Source organism: Nicotiana tomentosiformis, chromosome 1 (assembly GCF_000390325.3).
Source record: "Nicotiana tomentosiformis chromosome 1, ASM39032v3, whole genome shotgun sequence".
Taxonomy (NCBI): domain Eukaryota; kingdom Viridiplantae; phylum Streptophyta; class Magnoliopsida; order Solanales; family Solanaceae; genus Nicotiana; species Nicotiana tomentosiformis.
In genome coordinates, this window is record NC_090812.1 from 42388266 (window position 1) to 42406777 (window position 18512).

General features: G+C 38.5%; 1 protein-coding gene across 4 annotated transcripts; it reads right to left on the reverse strand.

The window, feature by feature from the left end:
• Positions 1–7787: 7787 nt before the first annotated feature.
• LOC104087697 (auxin response factor 18) lies at positions 7788–12617 on the reverse strand. 4 transcript variants are annotated; one of them, XM_009592242.4, is made up of 15 exons: positions 12156–12616; positions 12003–12048; positions 11410–11525; positions 11218–11313; positions 11044–11100; positions 10733–10885; positions 10381–10465; positions 10157–10247; positions 9872–10036; positions 9658–9771; positions 9498–9570; positions 9262–9409; positions 8582–9165; positions 8310–8497; positions 7788–8231 (listed from the first exon to the last, which is right to left on the reverse strand). In XM_009592242.4, the coding sequence occupies exons 3-15, from the start codon at positions 11521–11523 to the stop codon at positions 8084–8086; spliced, it is 2016 nt and encodes a 671-aa protein (XP_009590537.1). In that variant the 5' UTR covers positions 11524–11525; positions 12003–12048; positions 12156–12616; the 3' UTR covers positions 7788–8083. The 4 variants fall into 4 exon arrangements, with proteins under 4 accessions (XP_009590537.1, XP_009590536.1, XP_009590539.1 ...); XM_009592241.4 differs by having other exon boundaries at positions 12003–12617; XM_009592244.4 differs by lacking the exon at positions 12003–12048.
• Positions 12618–18512: the final 5895 nt, after the last annotated feature.

Here is an 18512-nt window from a genome sequence, read left to right on the forward strand (position 1 = left end):
ATGATAGGTCAGTCTGGAGGACTTGAGGTCGAGTTTTGATGGTGGCTTGAGTAGGGAGATTTCGGTTGTGTGAACACATGTTTTTGGGACTCATATGTCCGATAATGTCCCTACGAGAGGAATTTGTGGCCCGATGAGCGGTGAAATGGCTATATGGTGAGTATGATGTGACTACGAGATGTGTTCGGATTGTTCGAATGTGACAAGAAGAGTTTACTTGAAAGGTAGCAAGGACTATGGGGTGTTTGATTTCTGTCTTGATTTGGCATCTGGTCTCGAGTTATGGGTGTGTTGAGGGATCTCTCATGATGTTTAGTCGTGGGGTGAAGTAGATTCTCATGTCTTGGTGATGAGTTCAGAATCGCAAGGATTAAGTGATTGCGTAGTAGTCGTGACTGTGGAAGGGTATAGAGAGATGTCAGTTTGAGGCAGAGCAGGCGGGATATCTCCTGCGAGGTGTCCTGAGGTTGTGTGGTCCTTATGATGTTTTGTAGAGAGTTCTCTTTTACCAGCGAATGATATATGTTGCAATTTGAGTTTGGATCGCTTGTGGAAGTTGGCTTGACTATTACAAGGGCGAATGTGAGATTTGCAGACGATTTGAGGTATTATATGGTTTGTGTTGCATGGGCTTGCGAAGGATTTAGTTGAATTTCAGTGCAGGATACTGGCAGTAATAGAGTATGGGTATCGTGATGTTATCGAGTGTTTTGTTCTGTGGCTTTGAGCCAAGTGGGGGAGTCTGTTATCGATAAGTTGATTGCATGATTATGCGTTGTATTGGTTTCGATTTGAGGTATACTGGTGAATCAGCTATGACTGCAGGAGTTGTATTACGCTCTATGGGTGTGTGGAAATCATAAAATAATTGAGTGGTTATGCGCGAAGGATGTAGGGTACATGGAGTAGGAATTTGCTCGATTGCTTAGGAGTGTGGACTACTCCCTTGGGTGTTGGTGTACTAATGGGGCACATGTCATTCGGTTCGCTTGGTCGATTCAGTTGATATTTGAGTATAGTGGATGATTCTCGAGAATGGTTCTAATAAATTCAAGATTTATATGTAGCGATTTGGAATTTTCAAGATTTATATATGGCTGGAAACTGGGAGCTGCATTGGATGGTGTCGAGATTTGTGGCATTTTATATCATTATGGATTATGCATTTCGGTATCAAGAAGGTGAAGAAAACAGTTTTATGTTCATATAAGGTCTCTTTAGAGTGGGTGTCTCGGTTGTGGTGCCTTGGGGTGCTTAAGAGGGGAGTCAGCGGCTTATGGGCCTTAGGGCGTTGTGGTTTTATATTAGGGTCTCTTGTGTGGTGAACTTTGGTTAATGATCATGGTGTTCTAGCAAGGAGAAGTATCAATTTGAAGGCAATTTGGAAAGGACTTGAAGAAATAGGATAGCTTGGTAGTAGGTTGGATTAACACAGTAATGGGTATGATCGGTTCTTTGGGTACTTATGACATGGCTAGTCTCTACAGGTGTTTCGTGGCAATGCTCTTCGGTTTTGGAAACATGCGTGGCTGGGTTAAGTTAGAGATATTCAGTTTAGATAGCTTGGTTATGTGCAGATGGGTTTCGAAAAGTTCTCAATGGTTTTTACCAAGTTTCGAGGGGTATATTTCCTGCTGGCGTGAGGAGCATGTGGTGTATAGTGAATTTCTCCTGGATGAAATCAACTGGAAGGTTTCTGACTGATCGGGTATATATTCTGCTTGTGACTCAGAGTTGATTATGAGATTCTTGTATTCTTCGTAGGATGGCATGGTAGACGCGGTGTATTGCGTGGGACTGAGATTTGCATGTGCAAGGTCACAGTTCAGTTTTGAAGGGAAGGACATAAATTCGTAGGCAGCATGGACGGTTTCAGATAACTAGGCAAATGATATTACTAATCGGTATGGCCTGATGAGAGTGTACATTTCAAAAGGGGCAATGTATTTCGATTTGTGGATACCTCATTGGTATTGCGACACTCTTCTGGTTGATCGACTGCTGATATTCAAATTTTTCTATGTGACACGGAAGAATTTTAGAAGTATTCCTCGTGGGATGGTCGTGTATGAGAGATGTGTTAGACATTCTGGCGGTGGAGTTGGGATCAGATATAGTGATTCGTGTGTTTTATGGATTTGGAGGCTGGGAGTTCTTAGGAGCAGATTGTTTCATGGTTGTGGACTGTGAAGTCATGGCCGAAGCTAGCTAGATGATAGTAAGCGTTATGATTCGGTTATTGTGGGGCTTTCGGAGGGTTATTTATCCATGTGTGGGTGCCCGGAGTTGAGTTGGGGGTCCATTGGTAGGCCCAATTAGGATGTATATTCTACATCGAGTCGGATTGGTTGGCTCTATACTGCTATTATTGAGGGATGTGTCATTTGGTTGTAGATGAGCTTATTCGTGTTCTGTTTTGTTCGGTGAGTTACTCTTCTATGCTATGAGAGGTCGTGATTCGTTGGTTGTATGCACCCATGGTGTAGTTCTGTTGGGGCCTTATAGTAGAATATGCGCGAGATGGGTATTTGAGTGATGTATGAATGGTTGTGCATTGGTTATGTTCGTTCGGGTTTGTGTGGCATTGTGTCATTTGCTTCTCCATGGTTACAGTAATGCACTGTGAGTACTTGATGTCAGATTGCGCGTAGTTATTGATTTTGAGCATGAGGGATGAGGTATTTTATATAGATCAGTATTTGGATGGGGTCGCGCATTGCGGCAGAGTTATGTTGAGATATGATCCTTTGTATTAGATTTGTGTGTTATGGTTCTATGGTGTGTGATGGGTTCTTAGCACTGTGTTGGGGTGGTACCCGTCGAGCTTGCGAAACGGTTCTCTTATTTGAGTCATTTTCGTGATTGAGTACATTTGGAATAATGCTTATTGGATAGTATTGGGGTGACATGTCAGTAGAGTAGCTGGTATTTGATAAGATGAAGTCGTCGGATCTAGGATGGGTGCTATCAGATTTGGTTGTGGTATATTTGGAAGGATAATATCAAAATTCGGCTTAGAAATTTTCTATGGTTCTTGTCGAAGGAGAGAGAGCTCCACGGCTGGTGGATCTAATGAATGGTTATGAGTTTCTGTGTGTTTCTTTCATCATCGGTAGTGTACGAAGGTTTTAGAATAGAGTCTTGTTTGATATAAGGTTTATTACCGGCATTGGGTTGTTTTGAGCAGCTACTGTGATTAGAAATCATTGCTTCGAGCATTTGAGCTATGTGGTATTTGAGTTTTGAGTATTTGAGTTATGGTTATCGCTTTTGGTACAGCTTGTTCAGACTTATACAGTATGTAGATGCGAAATTCTGATCTTATAAGAAATTCCGTATGTTGGAAATTTGATTCGAAGGCTTGTGGGCTAGGGTGAATTGAGAAATTTTAGTTATGTTGTGTTATCGGACCTGTATGGGATTGGGTGACATGGGATCACCCCCGGGTATGTGCATGGTAAGGTTATACGGCGGTTTGATGGCTTTGATAACAACTCTGGACACGTTTGAGGACGAACATATGTTTAAGTGGGGGAGGATGTAACGACCCGGCCGGTCGTTTTGAGCATTTGCACTTCGCTCGGTAGTTTACGGGCGTGAGTACTTCCGTATGATGTATTTTGATTTGTGTGAATCGTTAGTTTGGTCTTCATGTTATTCGGGATTGATTTGAAAGAATGATTCTCAACTAGGGAGCTTTAAATTTGAAAGAGTTGACCAAGTTGGACTTTTTAACATTTGACCTCGGATTGGATTTTTAATGGTTCTGTTAGCTCCGTTGGGTGATTTTGGACTTAGGAGCGTGTCCGGATTGTGATTTGGAGGTCTGTGGTTGAATTTGGCTCGAAATGGCGAAAGTTAAAATTTTGGAAAGGTTGATCGGGAGTAGACTTTTCGATATCGGGGTCGGATTCCGATTTCGGTAGTTGGAACAGGTCCGTAATGTTGAATGTGACTTGTGAACATAATTTGAGGTCAATCGGGCGTGATTTGATAGGTTTCGGCATTGGTTGTGAAAGTTAGAAGTTTCAAAGTTCATTGAATTCGAATTTAGGTGTGAGTCGTCGTTCCGATGTTGTTATGTGTGTTTTGAGGCCTCGAGTAGGTCTGTGTTATGTTATGAGACTTGTTGGCATGTTTGGACGGGGCCCCGAGGGGCTCCGACGTGTTTCAAATTGATTTCAGATCATTTTTCTTCATTTTGGTACTCCTGTGTTCTGCTGTTTTCGGGTGTCTCAGTTCTTCATCGCGTTCGCGTGGCTAGTGTCGCGAACGCGTAGTGTATTTTGATGGCAGCAGTCAATTGTTCTTCGCGATCGCGAAGTATGTCCCGCATTTGCGTAGAGTTGGGGCAAGTCCTCTTCGCGTTCGTGTATGAAGGATCGCGTTCGCGAAGTGTTGAGGTTGGCAGCTGGGAATTTGAGCGTTCTTCTATGCGATCGCATAAGGTCAATTGCGTTCGTGAAGCTTTTGGCAGCAGTGTTCATCACGTTCGCGTGGGGTGTATCGCGAACGCATAGAGTCTTTTGTGGCAGTGTGAGTTTTATTCATCGCGAACGCGATGGATTTTCCGCGTTCGCGAAAGAGGAGGCCCGGGCATATTATAAAGTACATTATTTTGAGGGTTTCGGCCATTTTTACATTTTGGAGTTATGGAGCTCGAATTGAGGCAATTCTTGAAGTAATTTTCACCATATGAATTGGGGTAAGTGTCCTCAACTCGGATTTGGTTATATTCCATGAATCTATCTTCGATTTTAGCTTTTGGTTGATGAATTTTAAAGAGGAAATTGGGGGTTTTGGGCAAAAGTTTCATAATATGAATTTTTGAGTTTTGAACATCGAATTGGGGTCGGATTTGAGTGAAACGAGTATGGTTGGATTCGTAATTGAATGGGTTGTTGGATTTTGTAAATTTTATCGGGTTTCGAGGTACGGGCCCAGGTTGGGCTTTTGGTCGGTTTTGGGCTTTTGATTCAAGATTTGATCTTTTCGATCGGGATTGGTTCCTTTAGCATTGTTTGATGCATTTGAGTTGTTTTTGGTTAGTTTCGAGCCGTTCGGAGGTCGGAAAGCGCGGGATGGCATCTTTAGAGCACCGCTTGTCTTGTTCGGCATTTGTATAGGCTTTTTCGAGGTAAGTAACTCTTCTAATCTTAATGATGAGGGTATGAAACCCCGTAATACATATTATGTAATTGGTATTGAGGTGACGCACATGCTAGGTGACGGGCGTGTGGGCGTGCACCATGTGAATTGGAACTCTGTTATTTCTATGGCACTGTATAGTGGTCCTATTTTGTTGATATCCGTGTTTTTACCGTGTTATAAAGTAATTAAGATGTCAATCAGATATCATGTTTAGGCATTATGCCGATACTGTTTGGACCCATAATGGTCGTTTCTTACTGTCATCTCACTGATTTCATTGATATTTCGTACTCAGTCATATTCATGCATTCATATCTTATCTCAGTCTCAGTTGTTATTTATTGATACATCATATCATTATTATCGGGCTAGTTTCATGGCATTGTGAGCGCGTGAGTGAGACTGGAGAGTGATGACTGAGTGAGGCCGAGGGCTTGATTGAGATTGATATTTTGGGATCGGGCTGCACGCTGCAGCATGTTATATTGCTATTTTGGGATCGGGCTGCACGCCGCAACATGTTATATTGATATTTTGGGCTCGGGGTGCACGCCGCAGCGATATAGCGCATGGGCTGAAAGGAACCCCTCTGGAGTCTGCACACCCCCAGTGAGCGCAGTCGACTATAAACAGGGATCGGGCTGCACGCCGCAACGGATATTGTACATCGCTGAGTGATTGAGTGTGTTGAGCATAGTGAGAGAGAATGCGAGACAGTGAGGTTAAGTACTCTGAGAGCGTGAGTACATGAGCTCATCATTGAGATGCATTGCATTTGACATGCGTACTTATGATACATGCATAGAGGTGCATTTCATTCTGCTACCCAATTGTGGGGACATTTATGATTTTACCTGTATCTTGACATGTATGCATAGAGAAGTACTTTCCTCATGCTATCTATAAATGAAATATCTTACTTATTGTTGAAAGGACTTTGGGAAAAATCAAAGTTTTCAAACTCACTCGTATTTTGGCTTTTTCGGTAAAAGATTTGGGCTTTCACTGAGATACTTGAAAAGAAATGCCTACTTTTCTCGAAATGTAAACAATCTGAGCCTTTTATTTCTGAGATATTCTTTTATTACTTGTTCTATGCTGGTATGTTGAGTTGTGGAATATTGGTGTTGGACCCGACCTTCGTGTTAGCTCGTCACTACTTTCAACCTAAGGCTAGGTTTGTTACTTATTGAGTAAATGGGTCGGTTGTACTCATACTACACTTCTGCACCTTGCGTGCAGATGTTGGCTGCTGATGTTGCTGTGTTCGATGGGAGGTGGATTGAAGATGTACCTGCGTCCCGGCTGTAGCTGCCTCTTGTTCGTGGTAGCTTTAGATCTGTAAAACTCTGTTTATGTACTATTCAAACAGATTGTAAACTCTATTCTTAGAAGCTCATGATTTGTACTACCAGTTCTTGGGGAATGTATAAGATTCAGATAATTTCTTTACTTAATTGCTTTATTTATTGTTATTGGAATTGGTTAGTGGTTAACTGGCTTACTTAGCGGGTGGGGTTAGGTGTCATCACGACTAGTTGGATTTTGGGTCGTGACAACGTCTAGTGGGGGAAGGAGATGGCACAGTTTTTTTATATAGGTCTAACGTGCATATATAAGGCGCTATACTATAGCGCCTTATATATGCGCGCTATACCTCCCGCCCATTTTAAGTTCAAATATAGAGCGATTATTCACCGCGCTATACCTTAACGGCAATGGTGCCCAATTTTTTTTTTTGTTTTGACCTATTTGTTTCTCTTGACTCGTGATATCATGTGTGGGCGCATCGCTATGAACTAAAGCATGCTTAGGGTTACCCTACACCTCAGAGAGTCATTTGACAACTTGCTCACCTTGAATTGTACTACTGATTATAGATGCTCAGTGTATTATCCACAGCATTGAGCAGTCAATTTAAGTTGAAGAAACCAGTCAAAATATCAAGAGTAGGCAACCTACACCCCTCCCCCTGATCTCTTATAAAAAGTAGAAATACCACCAGTCTTTTGTAAACAAAAGTACGGTCCAAAAACAGAAAATATATATTTCACGTCTTTGTCATAGACATATTGGACGTCTCTTTTTAGGAGTATCATATCAATATTCAAGAACACAACTCCTTGCCTTCACATTCAAGAAAGAAATCCTAGAAAATTAAAATACTGCTCTAGTCAGGACAATTTATTCATAAACAGACTAGATCCACAAATTTTAATCCTTATGCCACCCTAGAGGGCTCCCAATTGTAATCGCACCAAACACCAACTAATGATTTAATAAAGTAAACTTGAATAGAATGAAACTCCAAGCTTTTAGGACCACATGCCTAAAAGTATAATTTTTTTTGTTGAAGATCACATGCAGAGCATAGCAAGACCTTTACTGGGAACCATGTGCAATATGCACACTTGACTTGAAAATAATCTATGTAAAAAAACTTTATATTTTATAGTCAGTAATATGTGTCAAATAATGGTACGGTTTTGAGCCAGAGCCTGAAAAGATGATGGGGCCACAAAATCATACTTGTTGTGCTACACTTATGGTCACTCTTCTCTACTCAGTACTATAAAAAATAACTCCAACCATAATTTGCCATCAGACTACATTTCTTTACCTTTTTTACTTAAATAACATACTGATCAAATCAAAACCCACCACAACCTGTCACAACCACAAAGGTATTCACAATTTCCAGAACTAACTTTCACCAAGTTTCTTAACTACAAGATTAGTAAAGTCTAATATTAATCCATGAATCCAGTTCCTTAGTACTCTCCTACTTTGAACCAAAAACACAAACTTCACATCCTTCCCTTGGTTTTTTATACGAGAAAAGAAACAAGAAAAAGCACGTCTATTCGTCAAGCCTTTTACCCATATATATATATATCTGTAGCAATTATATCAACAAGTTCAGCAAGTTTCGTCATCTTTCAGATTTTAGCTCTGAATCTACACTTGGCATTGTCCCTTCACCTTCTAATGATAAAATAGGAAGCTTACATCTAGGACTCATCTTCTTCACTTCCTCACTAGAATATATAAATATCCTCCTGACCATCTTACAGAACTCCCTGCAATTAGAAAATTCAATTAAAACATTTAGTCAAAAGAAACATAGATGAAAATGATCAAGTCGGTTGCAGACTCACAGCCATGGATCATCCCCCACAAGCATCATGTCACCCTCATCATCCGTATACACAACTTCCCATTTGTTTCGAGGGCAAAGCTCTCCCTTGATATCAAATATCTTCTCCAGCTCAATGATAAGATCATCATAACCACTTAATCCAGTCAAGTCAACAGCGCGTCCAACACATACCCCTTGCATTTGCACCTAATTTGGATAATCATATGTAAGCTTACAGGTAAACAAATGGTTTCAACAGTTTAAAGAATGAAGACAAACTATCTTTTGTACCTTAGTACGAGTTCTTGATGAAGTGAGGCACTGCTTATGTGTATCCTTCAGTAGTGCCTCCAATTGGACTTGTTTCTTTTCTTCAGAAGGATTAAAATGCTCTACATTCTGGTCCTTATCAGCTTCGGATCCATCAGCGTAGTTGGATGTAATGTTAGGTGCGTCTTTCTCACTGGTAGGCGTATTATTAGAGTTGTTCCGCAAATCAATGCCAAATAAGCGACAAGTAGAAGAGATCTCATGCTTATTACCCCTATTCACTTGGTCAAGTAAAAGGCCATTACTTGCCCTTGATGACATCGGAGAACCGTAATCCAACAGAGCTGATCGTGTAGTCAGCTGCTTGTTGTCTTCAATAGAGTCTCGGAGCATATTGAGGGAACCATTTGCAAGCATACTATGCTGCCAAGCTTCACTGAGATGAGTCCTACAGCTAGTGTTGCTCACGCCATTGGAGAGGCTGCTATTCTGCTCCGAAGACCAGTATAGTTGGTTATCAGCAATACTACCTACGTGGCTCACTTCAAGAGTAGGACCAGATCCAGGGTACCAGAACGGAGAAGCAGCAGAGGCAGCTGAAATGTCTGCCACAAACCAATTATTGCAGAACTTTAATGACTGGGCTTGTAGAAGGGAAAAGAAAAAGTAAAACATGAGAGCAAGAGTTACTATATATATACCAGTGTGGGGAAGCTCAAGGGGACGAGGTCGCTTGATCTTTATTCCAGGTTGTGCAACATCTATAGAAGTAGGAGCGACAGAAGGCTCTATCTCCCATGGCGACACCCTGTCTGGCCTCACTATGGATGCTGGTTCATCCCATTGAATCTGTAAGGGCCAAAAATGTAAACTAGTGTGAAACGAGACAATAAATGTGCCAAACTTTGCCAATTATGAATCCAAACATATTCTTAACCTTCAATGATCGCCATTTAGATTCTGACCATTGCGAAGAAATGTCACCAACTCCAACTATCGTTCCTGTGAACCTGACAATTAAAACGAGCAGAAATCAAAATCTGCAACAGCAGCATGACCTACAAATTAACACAAGGGAAGGAAGTGCAGTGGTGAACCTTCTTTCAGGAGAATCTTCGCCTTCAAACCTCATCCTGAAACGCATACCTACTGAGAACCCATGACTCACAGCCTCCAGATACTTGTTTAATCCAATTATAAACTGGCTTGTCCTGATTGATGTCATATGGTATTAGAAGAACAAGGAGATGTCATATAGCATGCACGTCTAAATAATATTATGTGGCATCTACCACAGAGATAGAGGAATACCTTGGCTTATAATATACAACAAACAGTGTCTGTGTTGTAATAGCATGAGATGCAGTCGCAAGAACACCAAGATGCATATTTTGGCTGGATATTACAGATTGAGGCATATGGCTTTGCTGCCGAGCAAGACGTCGAACCCCAACACGCAGATCTCCATTATCACCCCTGCGATATTTAAGACGTGAATCACGTTACTTTCATGGAAAATTACATATGATTGAACGAAATAAAAAATGAAGCAGCAGCAGTTCCTAACAAATCGAGATCGAGAGAGAGAGTTAGCACCTCAGGAAAACAAAAGCATCGCCAGCAACTAATCTCTTGGAAGTTACAAATGTACTCCATCCAGTAGTAAGCAGGTGTCTTCGAGGTTGGCCTGAAAAGTAGTTAGATAGATTAAGGAGCTAAGAAAATATACACGTTTATCAGAAACTAAAATGCAGTTAGAAATATTATACCGGGAAAATTTTTACAATGATCAATTCTTACTGAACATTAGTAAAAATTACCTCTAAAGATATGCTTAAATCGCCACTCATACCCATGAAGATCTTTGGCGACCAAATCTTGGGTCGGAGTCAACTGAGTCATGTCCTGTTGATGCCACATACCAGTCCAAATATCAGAACATATTACCCTCTAAAGATTTGCTAAACGTAATGAAGTCTTATGACAGGAAGAAAAAGAAATAGCCTTCCTCTCCAACCAATTTTGTTCTATAACATCAAGACAAGTGGATCTACACAACAGTTGCTGATATAGAAAGAATAAGTAGTACCTGGTGTTAGTTAAACACATTTACTTCATCCATCTTTCTCAGAAAACAAAAAAGAGAAAGTGAAAACAAAGTGAAAGAACTACCAGTAGTGGGAGACATTCATTGGCGTGTTTCCGAAGAACAGAAAATCCTCCATGAGTGCTTGTATCTGATGCTGTTAAAATTTTACAGAACGAATGAACTGCATGTTTTGGCAGATCAGGTGGGCATGGATCAGGACTAGACGGTTCATCTTGCTACAAGGATGAAATTAAGGTGATGAGACACAGAATTTGTCAAACTAAATAATCTAAATAGCAGTCATATTCAATAATTATTCAACCCTTTAGCACCATATGCTGGCTGCTTAACTAAAGATTCTGAAAAAATAAAAGCAATTACTACTGATAGTTACCACTGCCTCAGGGTGCAAAGTGATCTGGGCATAGACTTCATCAGTCTCTGTCTCTGCCTGTCAATTGAAGGGAAACGATCAATGTCTTTTTATTTCCTTTTCTCCTTTAACCATAACAGGACATTTGCAACAAATTCAATAAACAAAGGTTAGACTTAAGAATCAAGAACATACCAGTAACTGGACGTGAACAACGCGACAGAGTATCTTTGAAGGAAGATTAAACTGGGGAATCTGTTGTTTCAGAGCTTGATTTGTCGATGCCTCTAACTACAAAAAACAACAATCAATACACAACCATAGAAAATTTTCTTTTTAAAAAATTAAAACTTCATAGCATCATAGAAGGGGTTTGGAAAGAAATACTTGTTCTATGTGACCCTGTGGAAAGTAGTAAACTCGTTCTCCAGTCCGAGGAACATCCACTAAAGGGCCTGCACAAGCTTTCCACAGCTCTGTATACATAGCATCACTTTCCATACCTACTCAAACACAATTAACCAGATAAAGAAAAAAAAAAACCTACATAAATAAACATATAATTGAAAAAATAATATGAGATGACAGAGATAGATTAAGCTTGCCTAAGGAGTGAAGCAAAATCACATAGAAAGGCCAAAAAATTTCACTCAAATGAGCAAACAAAAGTTGCTATTTAAGCTGGAGATTTTGCAAAGAAACCCAATAGGATGAAGACTAAACTACAATTTTCATTTAAACCAAACTTATCTCAAATCAGAAATTTATTGATTTATGAAAATGATTAGTAAATTGCAGTAACTAAAGACTTATCCAGGTGCATAAATACAATTGAGAATTTCAAGAACAAAAAACAAAAGAAGAAGAAGAGAAGCAAATATAAACAGATAGAGAGTCAAGCTTTGCTACCCCTTCTTAGAAAACAACAAAATTTCATAAAAACCCATAAAACAAACAAGAAAAAAGCAAATCTTTTTCACCTGTATTTTGACTTTGTACCGCAGGGGCTCCTCTAAAAACTTCTACCTGAACCATTAAAGGCCACTAAAACTCTCCTAGAAATTCACAGTACAAAATAATAGAGGAACCAAAAAAAGAAAAGGGCTGCTAACAACAAAGCTTGAAGAAGAAACCTTTTAATGTTGTTCACGCACTTTAGCATACCCCAATTATCATCATTACAAATCCAAACAAAAACCTCCAAATTAAGATCCAAATTTTACTAGCAAACAAAATACACTTAATCAGCCATTTTCTGCCAACTCCTCCTCTTCTTTCTCTCTCTAAATGTAAACACACATAAGTGTTATGTAACAGCTTTTGTGCTCTTCCTACAGCTAACTTTTTTTCAGTTACAAAACCTCTCTTTAGCTTCAGTCTTCTTGGTAGGAACCAATACCACTTTTTCGGGTTGTCAAAAACCGCTTTTTCCTGGCCATTTTTATCACCTGGAATCAACAACGTTGCCAAATCCCCAAAACCGCTTCCTTATTATCCACCCTCTTTGTTTCTCGCTCTCTCTACACATAATATACATAGCATTTTTGTCTTCCCTCTATATACTAACTGAAAATGAAATGCTTCTTTCACTGACTCACTGAGATATGCTCAGGTTAAAGCTTAACCCCAGTTAAATAGTATTTAACTCCTTTTCTTTTCTCTCTTTTTTCATCACTTTTCTCTTTTATTATTGGAAGTACCTTCTTTTTCAGTTATAGACTTATGGGTAATGGAAAACGATTTTACTTTATAATCTGACGAGTTTACCCACTAACCCTAGGGTGCATATTGGGCGGATCGGATGGATAATTACGCTTAACGGTTCAGTTTAACGGTTATCAGATTATAAATGTAGTAATCTATTCAATAAGAGAACGAGTAGATTGGTATCGGATTAACAATTATCGGGCGATTATCGTGCGGTTTATCGGCTAAACCAAATAAAAAAATTTTGATCAATCATTCAATCAATATCAAACAGCTTCAAATCAATATCAATTTTTAATACCATCTAAGATCTAACCAAACGGTATTTTTCAATTGAAGAGTTTTCAAGACTATTCATACTGTCATACACGTATTAACCAAATTTTTAATACCATCAAGACTACTCATACAGACATACACGTATTAATCATTGAGATTTCGATTTTTCGACTTCTCAGTTTTCAGTTCAAGAGAGAGACGGGACTGATGACTTCTCTGCCTCTGGTGGTTGCAGACAATTGAGAATTAGAAAATAGAAATTAGGGATTTAACCATTTAAGGTTTCAATAGCACTTTATATATATAGGGGTAAAAGTATAAATATAAAAATTCTTAACGAGTTAATAGTTTACCCGATAAGAAAATTGAGTAATCCGCCCCCAAACCGTTAAGCCGTTAATTATAGAATCTCAATCCGTTCACCATCCATTATCCCGATAATCCGATACCAATAAGCCAATAAGCTATCGGTTTGATCCGGTTAACGGTTTCGGTTCGGTTTTGAACAATCCAAACTCACCCTCTTCAACTCTCTTTTCACCTTCTTTGAAAATTTTATTCCATTTTACAGTGCATCAAGTTTAGTATATTTAGGTGAAAAAGTTAATATTAAATTATATGGAAAGTTATTTGTTTATATTCATTTTATATGGAATTAACATTAGTTCCATACTTTTAATATTCTTGTACTGATCTTGCTTTATTCAATTTGTTTAGATTTATATTTACTCAACCTAGTTAAATAATAAATGTTTATGTTAGAAGGAATTATACATGTTACACTATATATGTATATGGTGAAATATGGTATATATATTCTTTCCTCCCTATATCCTTTTTTTTCCTTAACTCGGGAGTAACTCTTTCTTTTTCTTCTCTCAAACAGTTTTTTTTACGTGTTCTTGCTGTGAAGATTATTCATTTAAAGGTGGTCAATCATAATCTCTCATGCATATGTCATGTTGCAATCCATTGTTTTTAGGCTTAAATAATTGAAGGGCTTATTTATCTTCATTTGTAACTGCTAATGAAAATAGAAAAAAATGCAATACAATGACTTCTAATTTGCTTATTTAGTGAGATAATTATTAAGAGACCCAGTTTCGGTTTCATTCATTCAATAATAACAATCGGAAGTGAATTTGGAGCTCTATAAGCATAGTGGGTATAATCACCATTTCGAATTCTTAGCATGAGGTGATGTATTTGACTTTTGTACATTGCTCGAAGGCCTCCTTTTTTCTTATGCAAGTTCTTTCTGAAAATAACTTAAATTAGTCCGAGCATATAAATTTGCTAGACAATGAGGTATAAATAAAATAAAACAACGTACATTTGTTAACTTATCGAATCCCGCAAATTCAAATCAGTCAAAATTTAGATTTTATTTAGCAAAAATAAAAAGAAGCATATTTAATTTCTTAATAAGGGTTGTTAATCACATTTTCCTTTAGAGTACCAAGCTACTAATTGAGTATAACAGCTTGCCGAATTTTGATTATCGATCGTTCATTAAAATGTGAGCTATTTGTATAGTTCTGTAACGTAACAAAAATAGGGGAGAGGGGCAAAAAAAATAATAACAGTAATGATCAAATAAGCAAGTACGTTGATAAAATGCATGCATCTTATAAATGTGCACATACAAGTATTAACATTTAACAAGCCATGTCAATTAAGTGATGAACAACGAGTTCACATCCCTTTTGTTTTATTTGCCATGCATATTTAAATATTTATAATTATTTAGTTTTAACATCATTATATTATCCATCTAAATTTATCCCTAAAAAAAATCAAGTAACCGCTAATTGAAACGATTCACAACTATCATATGAAATTTGTCAAATAAAGTCCTTGTCTCATGACCTATATATATATATATATATATATATATATATATATATATATATATATATTGATCTAATTTCAATTATCACGTTTCATATCATTTTCGTGGACAACAGATCATTAAACAATGCTAATTATAGCCTCTAGGGATACCTATTTATTTTGCCATGAATGGAATAAGAATAGCAGATATTAGTACGAAAAGAACATTCAGACAAAGTCAACATTAACCATAGTTGGGTTAAGTAGCTAAAGATATCGAGTAAACATGACTTTTATCAAACAGCGGTGGTCCTCACATAACGGCTGCTCAGCATAAGCGAAACCACCTGGACTATTCATTGCGTTTGCGGGTGAACAATTAAATAAAAGCCTATTTTTGTGTGTTATGGTTTAATGCATTTCTTTATGAGTTCATTTAACATACATTTTTTCCTCTTGATCATGTAGTAATGTAATAATATCAAAGTTTTTCATCCGTCTATTTGAAATTTGTTAGATATTTTCTTAAAACTTGACATGGATAAATATTAAATTAAAAAAATAATATGTAAACTTTTTTTATCATGTGCTTTTGGATATAAAAGGAAAATATTTTACATGAATAAACTTTTATGTTGTAAATACTTTTTAGTTCTTTTTAAGTATTGTCTCACCTCCATTTTTTTCGGAGATTGTGGACTTTAGGAGTCTCCCCTTGAAAATGATTGGTTTTTTGTGTAAGAGTTTATGAACTTGCACATATATTTTGTATTAAGAATAATTGTATATTGGTTGCTATCGTTAAAAGGTTGACACAAATTAAATGTGGTTTGTTAAGGTTTAAAGTTAAATGAGTTTATAAGACACCTCATAAAGTATGGGTAGGGGTGGCAAATGGACGGGTTGGGCTGAATTTGGGCGGGTCAAGATGGGTTAGGTCAACAAAATGGGTCATTGCCCAACCCAGCCCAAAGTGTACTTAGGTTAAGATGGGCTAAGTCAAGATGGGCTAAACAATGGGTCATAGCCCAACTCCGCCCAACTTGACCTATGTTTTAGAACCATGCTCATCTTGCATAAACAATGCCTTTAGCTTTTAACAAATTAGTATTTAAAATGTGTAAGTTATAAAATATTTTACGGGTGGGGTGGGGGGTGGTGCAGAAAAACGAAAAAACAGAAAATAAAAAATTAAAAATACAACAAAAAAGTAAAATAAAATAAAATTGCGGGGTCAGAAAATTGAAAATACAAAAAAAAATAATTTTTTTTTGCGGGGTTGGGGTGGGTGGGTGGTGCAGAAAAAACGAAAAAACAGAAAATTAAAAATACAATTTGCGAGGGGGGGGGGGGGGGTGTTTCCAGAAAAAGTTTTCCAAACCACACATTAAAACTTAAATACCTTGATTCTCATTTTTAAACTTAGATACAAAAACTAATGATGTGACAACTAAGTAAATTTCTAGATTAGTTGGGTTGAGATCCCTTTGTTTTGGAATGAGATTCATGAGTTGTATTTGGGCTACTTTATAGGTCAGAATGGGCTATAAAAAATAATGGGTTAACTTGGGCTTAGCCCAAATAAACCCATGAGCTGAAATATTGTAGCCCAACCTATTAATCTATAGGCGGAGTTGAATGAGTTTGGGCTCAAATTGCCACCCCTAAGTATGGGGTCTTATGTGTAGATACTCGGATGTAACTTCTAATTTGATGATGAGTTAAATTAGAATTACATATACACATGCACCTATAAATGGGTTATTGTCGCGACCCAAAATCTCACATGTCGTGATGGCGCCTATCTCAATACTAGGCAAGCCAAGAATCTCAATAAACCACCATAACTTAAGTTTGAAAACAAAATAATTACATTCAGCGGAAGAAACTCACAATTTCAAATTTAACACTCCCAAAATCCAGTGTCACTAAGTACATGAGCATTTAATATGAATACAAAGTCTGACGGATAAAAATCACTATGTGAAAATATAGAACAATATAATAATTAAACAGGAAAGGAATCGAGTCTGCGGATGTCAAGCAGCTACCTTGATAGTTCCCAACAGAATTAACTTCGAAATCTAGCAGTCGTCGTATCTGGGGCACCTGGATCTGCACACGAGGTGTAGAGTGTAGTATGAGTACAACTAACTCAATAAGTAACAAGACTAACCACTGGGCTGAAAGTAGTGACGAGCTCCGCAGGTACAATCCAGTATAAATAATGGTACAAACATGTAGGCATGCTTTCAAGTTCGACAGTTAAACTCAATACAAGTGAAATAGATCAATACTGTATGATATGAGGAATAGGGCATCCAAGTAGAAAGACCTCATGTAAATACTTCTCACAAATTATTCGGTCACTCGATACTGTTTATGGCTAATCCAGCCTAGGGATGTTCCAACTCGTATATAAATACACATCGACTGACAGTCAGTCACTAAGTACCATATAAGGCCAATCTAGCCCTGAGGTAATTTATTCCCAAATGTAAATAATACGGAGAAGATCAATGTCTAGGTAAATTCATTACAATATAAATAAGTAAGGCAAGTCCATGTCCTAAAAAATCCATCCCGAATATATATAATCATCTACGCTCACTAGGGTGTGTACAGACTCCGGAAGGGCTTCTTGTAACGACTCGGCCGGTCGTTTCGAGAGTTATAGCCATGTTTTCTCCATTTCTGCTTCTTTTGTGCTTTACTGATGTATTATGTCTTACCGGGTTGGTTGGTTCGGGTCCGGAGTAATTTTGGAGTGAATTGAGACACTTAGTCTCTTAATCAGAAGCTTAAGTTGAAAAAGTCGATCGGATGTCGACTTGTGGGAAAACGACCTCGGATTTGAATTTTTATGGTTCTGTTAGGTGATTTTGGACTTAAAAGCGCGTCCGGAATGTGATTTGGAGGTCCGTAGTAGAATTAGGCTTGAATTGACGAAAGTTGAAATTTTGGCAATTTTGGCCGGCAGTGAAAATTTTGATATCGGGGTCAGATTGGATTTCCGGAAGTTGGAATAGGTTCGTGGTGTCATTTTTGACTTGTGTGTCAACTTTGAGGTCAATCGGATGTGGTTTGGTAGGTTTCGACGTCGTTTGTGAAATTTGATAGTTTAGAAGTTCTTTAGGCTTGAATCCGGGTATAATTGGTGTTTTGATGTTGTCTTGAGTGATTCGTAGGTTCGACTAAGTTCGCATGGGGTTATATGACTTGTTGGCATGATTGGTTGAGGTCCCGGAGGCCTCGGGGTGATTTCGAGTGGTTAACGGCTTGATGAGAGTTGAGGAATTGCAGCTGAAGCTGCTGCTATTGATGTAACCGCACAGGCGGAGTGGGAACCGCAAGTGCGAGCCCACAGAAGCAAAGGAGGAGCCGCAGATGCAGCTAAGCAGGATCTGGGCAGAGGACGCAGGTGCGATGGAATTCTCGCACTTGCGATGGTCGCAGAAGCAGATTTAGGGGCGCAGGTGCGATGTACTTCCCGCACCCGCAAAGAGCGCAGATGCGGTCACTTGACTGCAGGAGCGGAGGTAGTGTATAGGGATTTTTCCGCAGAAGCGGGGCCTTGCCCGCAGATGCAGAAATAGAGCCGCAGGTGCAAGAAGTCTGGGTAGAACCTATAAATAGAACACTTCTAGATTTTTCACCATTTTCATCATTTT

Coding starts and splice junctions, on each gene's coding strand:
- LOC104087697 (XM_009592241.4), bottom strand. CDS start 12,057: ATGGTTCAGGTAGAAGTTTTTAGAGGAGCCCCTGCGGTACAAAGTCAA. Junction 9,772..9,871: donor GTTGTATATTATAAGCCAAG/GTATTCCTCTAT, acceptor GACATCAATCAG/GACAAGCCAGTTTATAATTG. Junction 8,498..8,581: donor CATCAAGAACTCGTACTAAG/GTACAAAAGATA, acceptor TATCCAAATTAG/GTGCAAATGCAAGGGGTATG.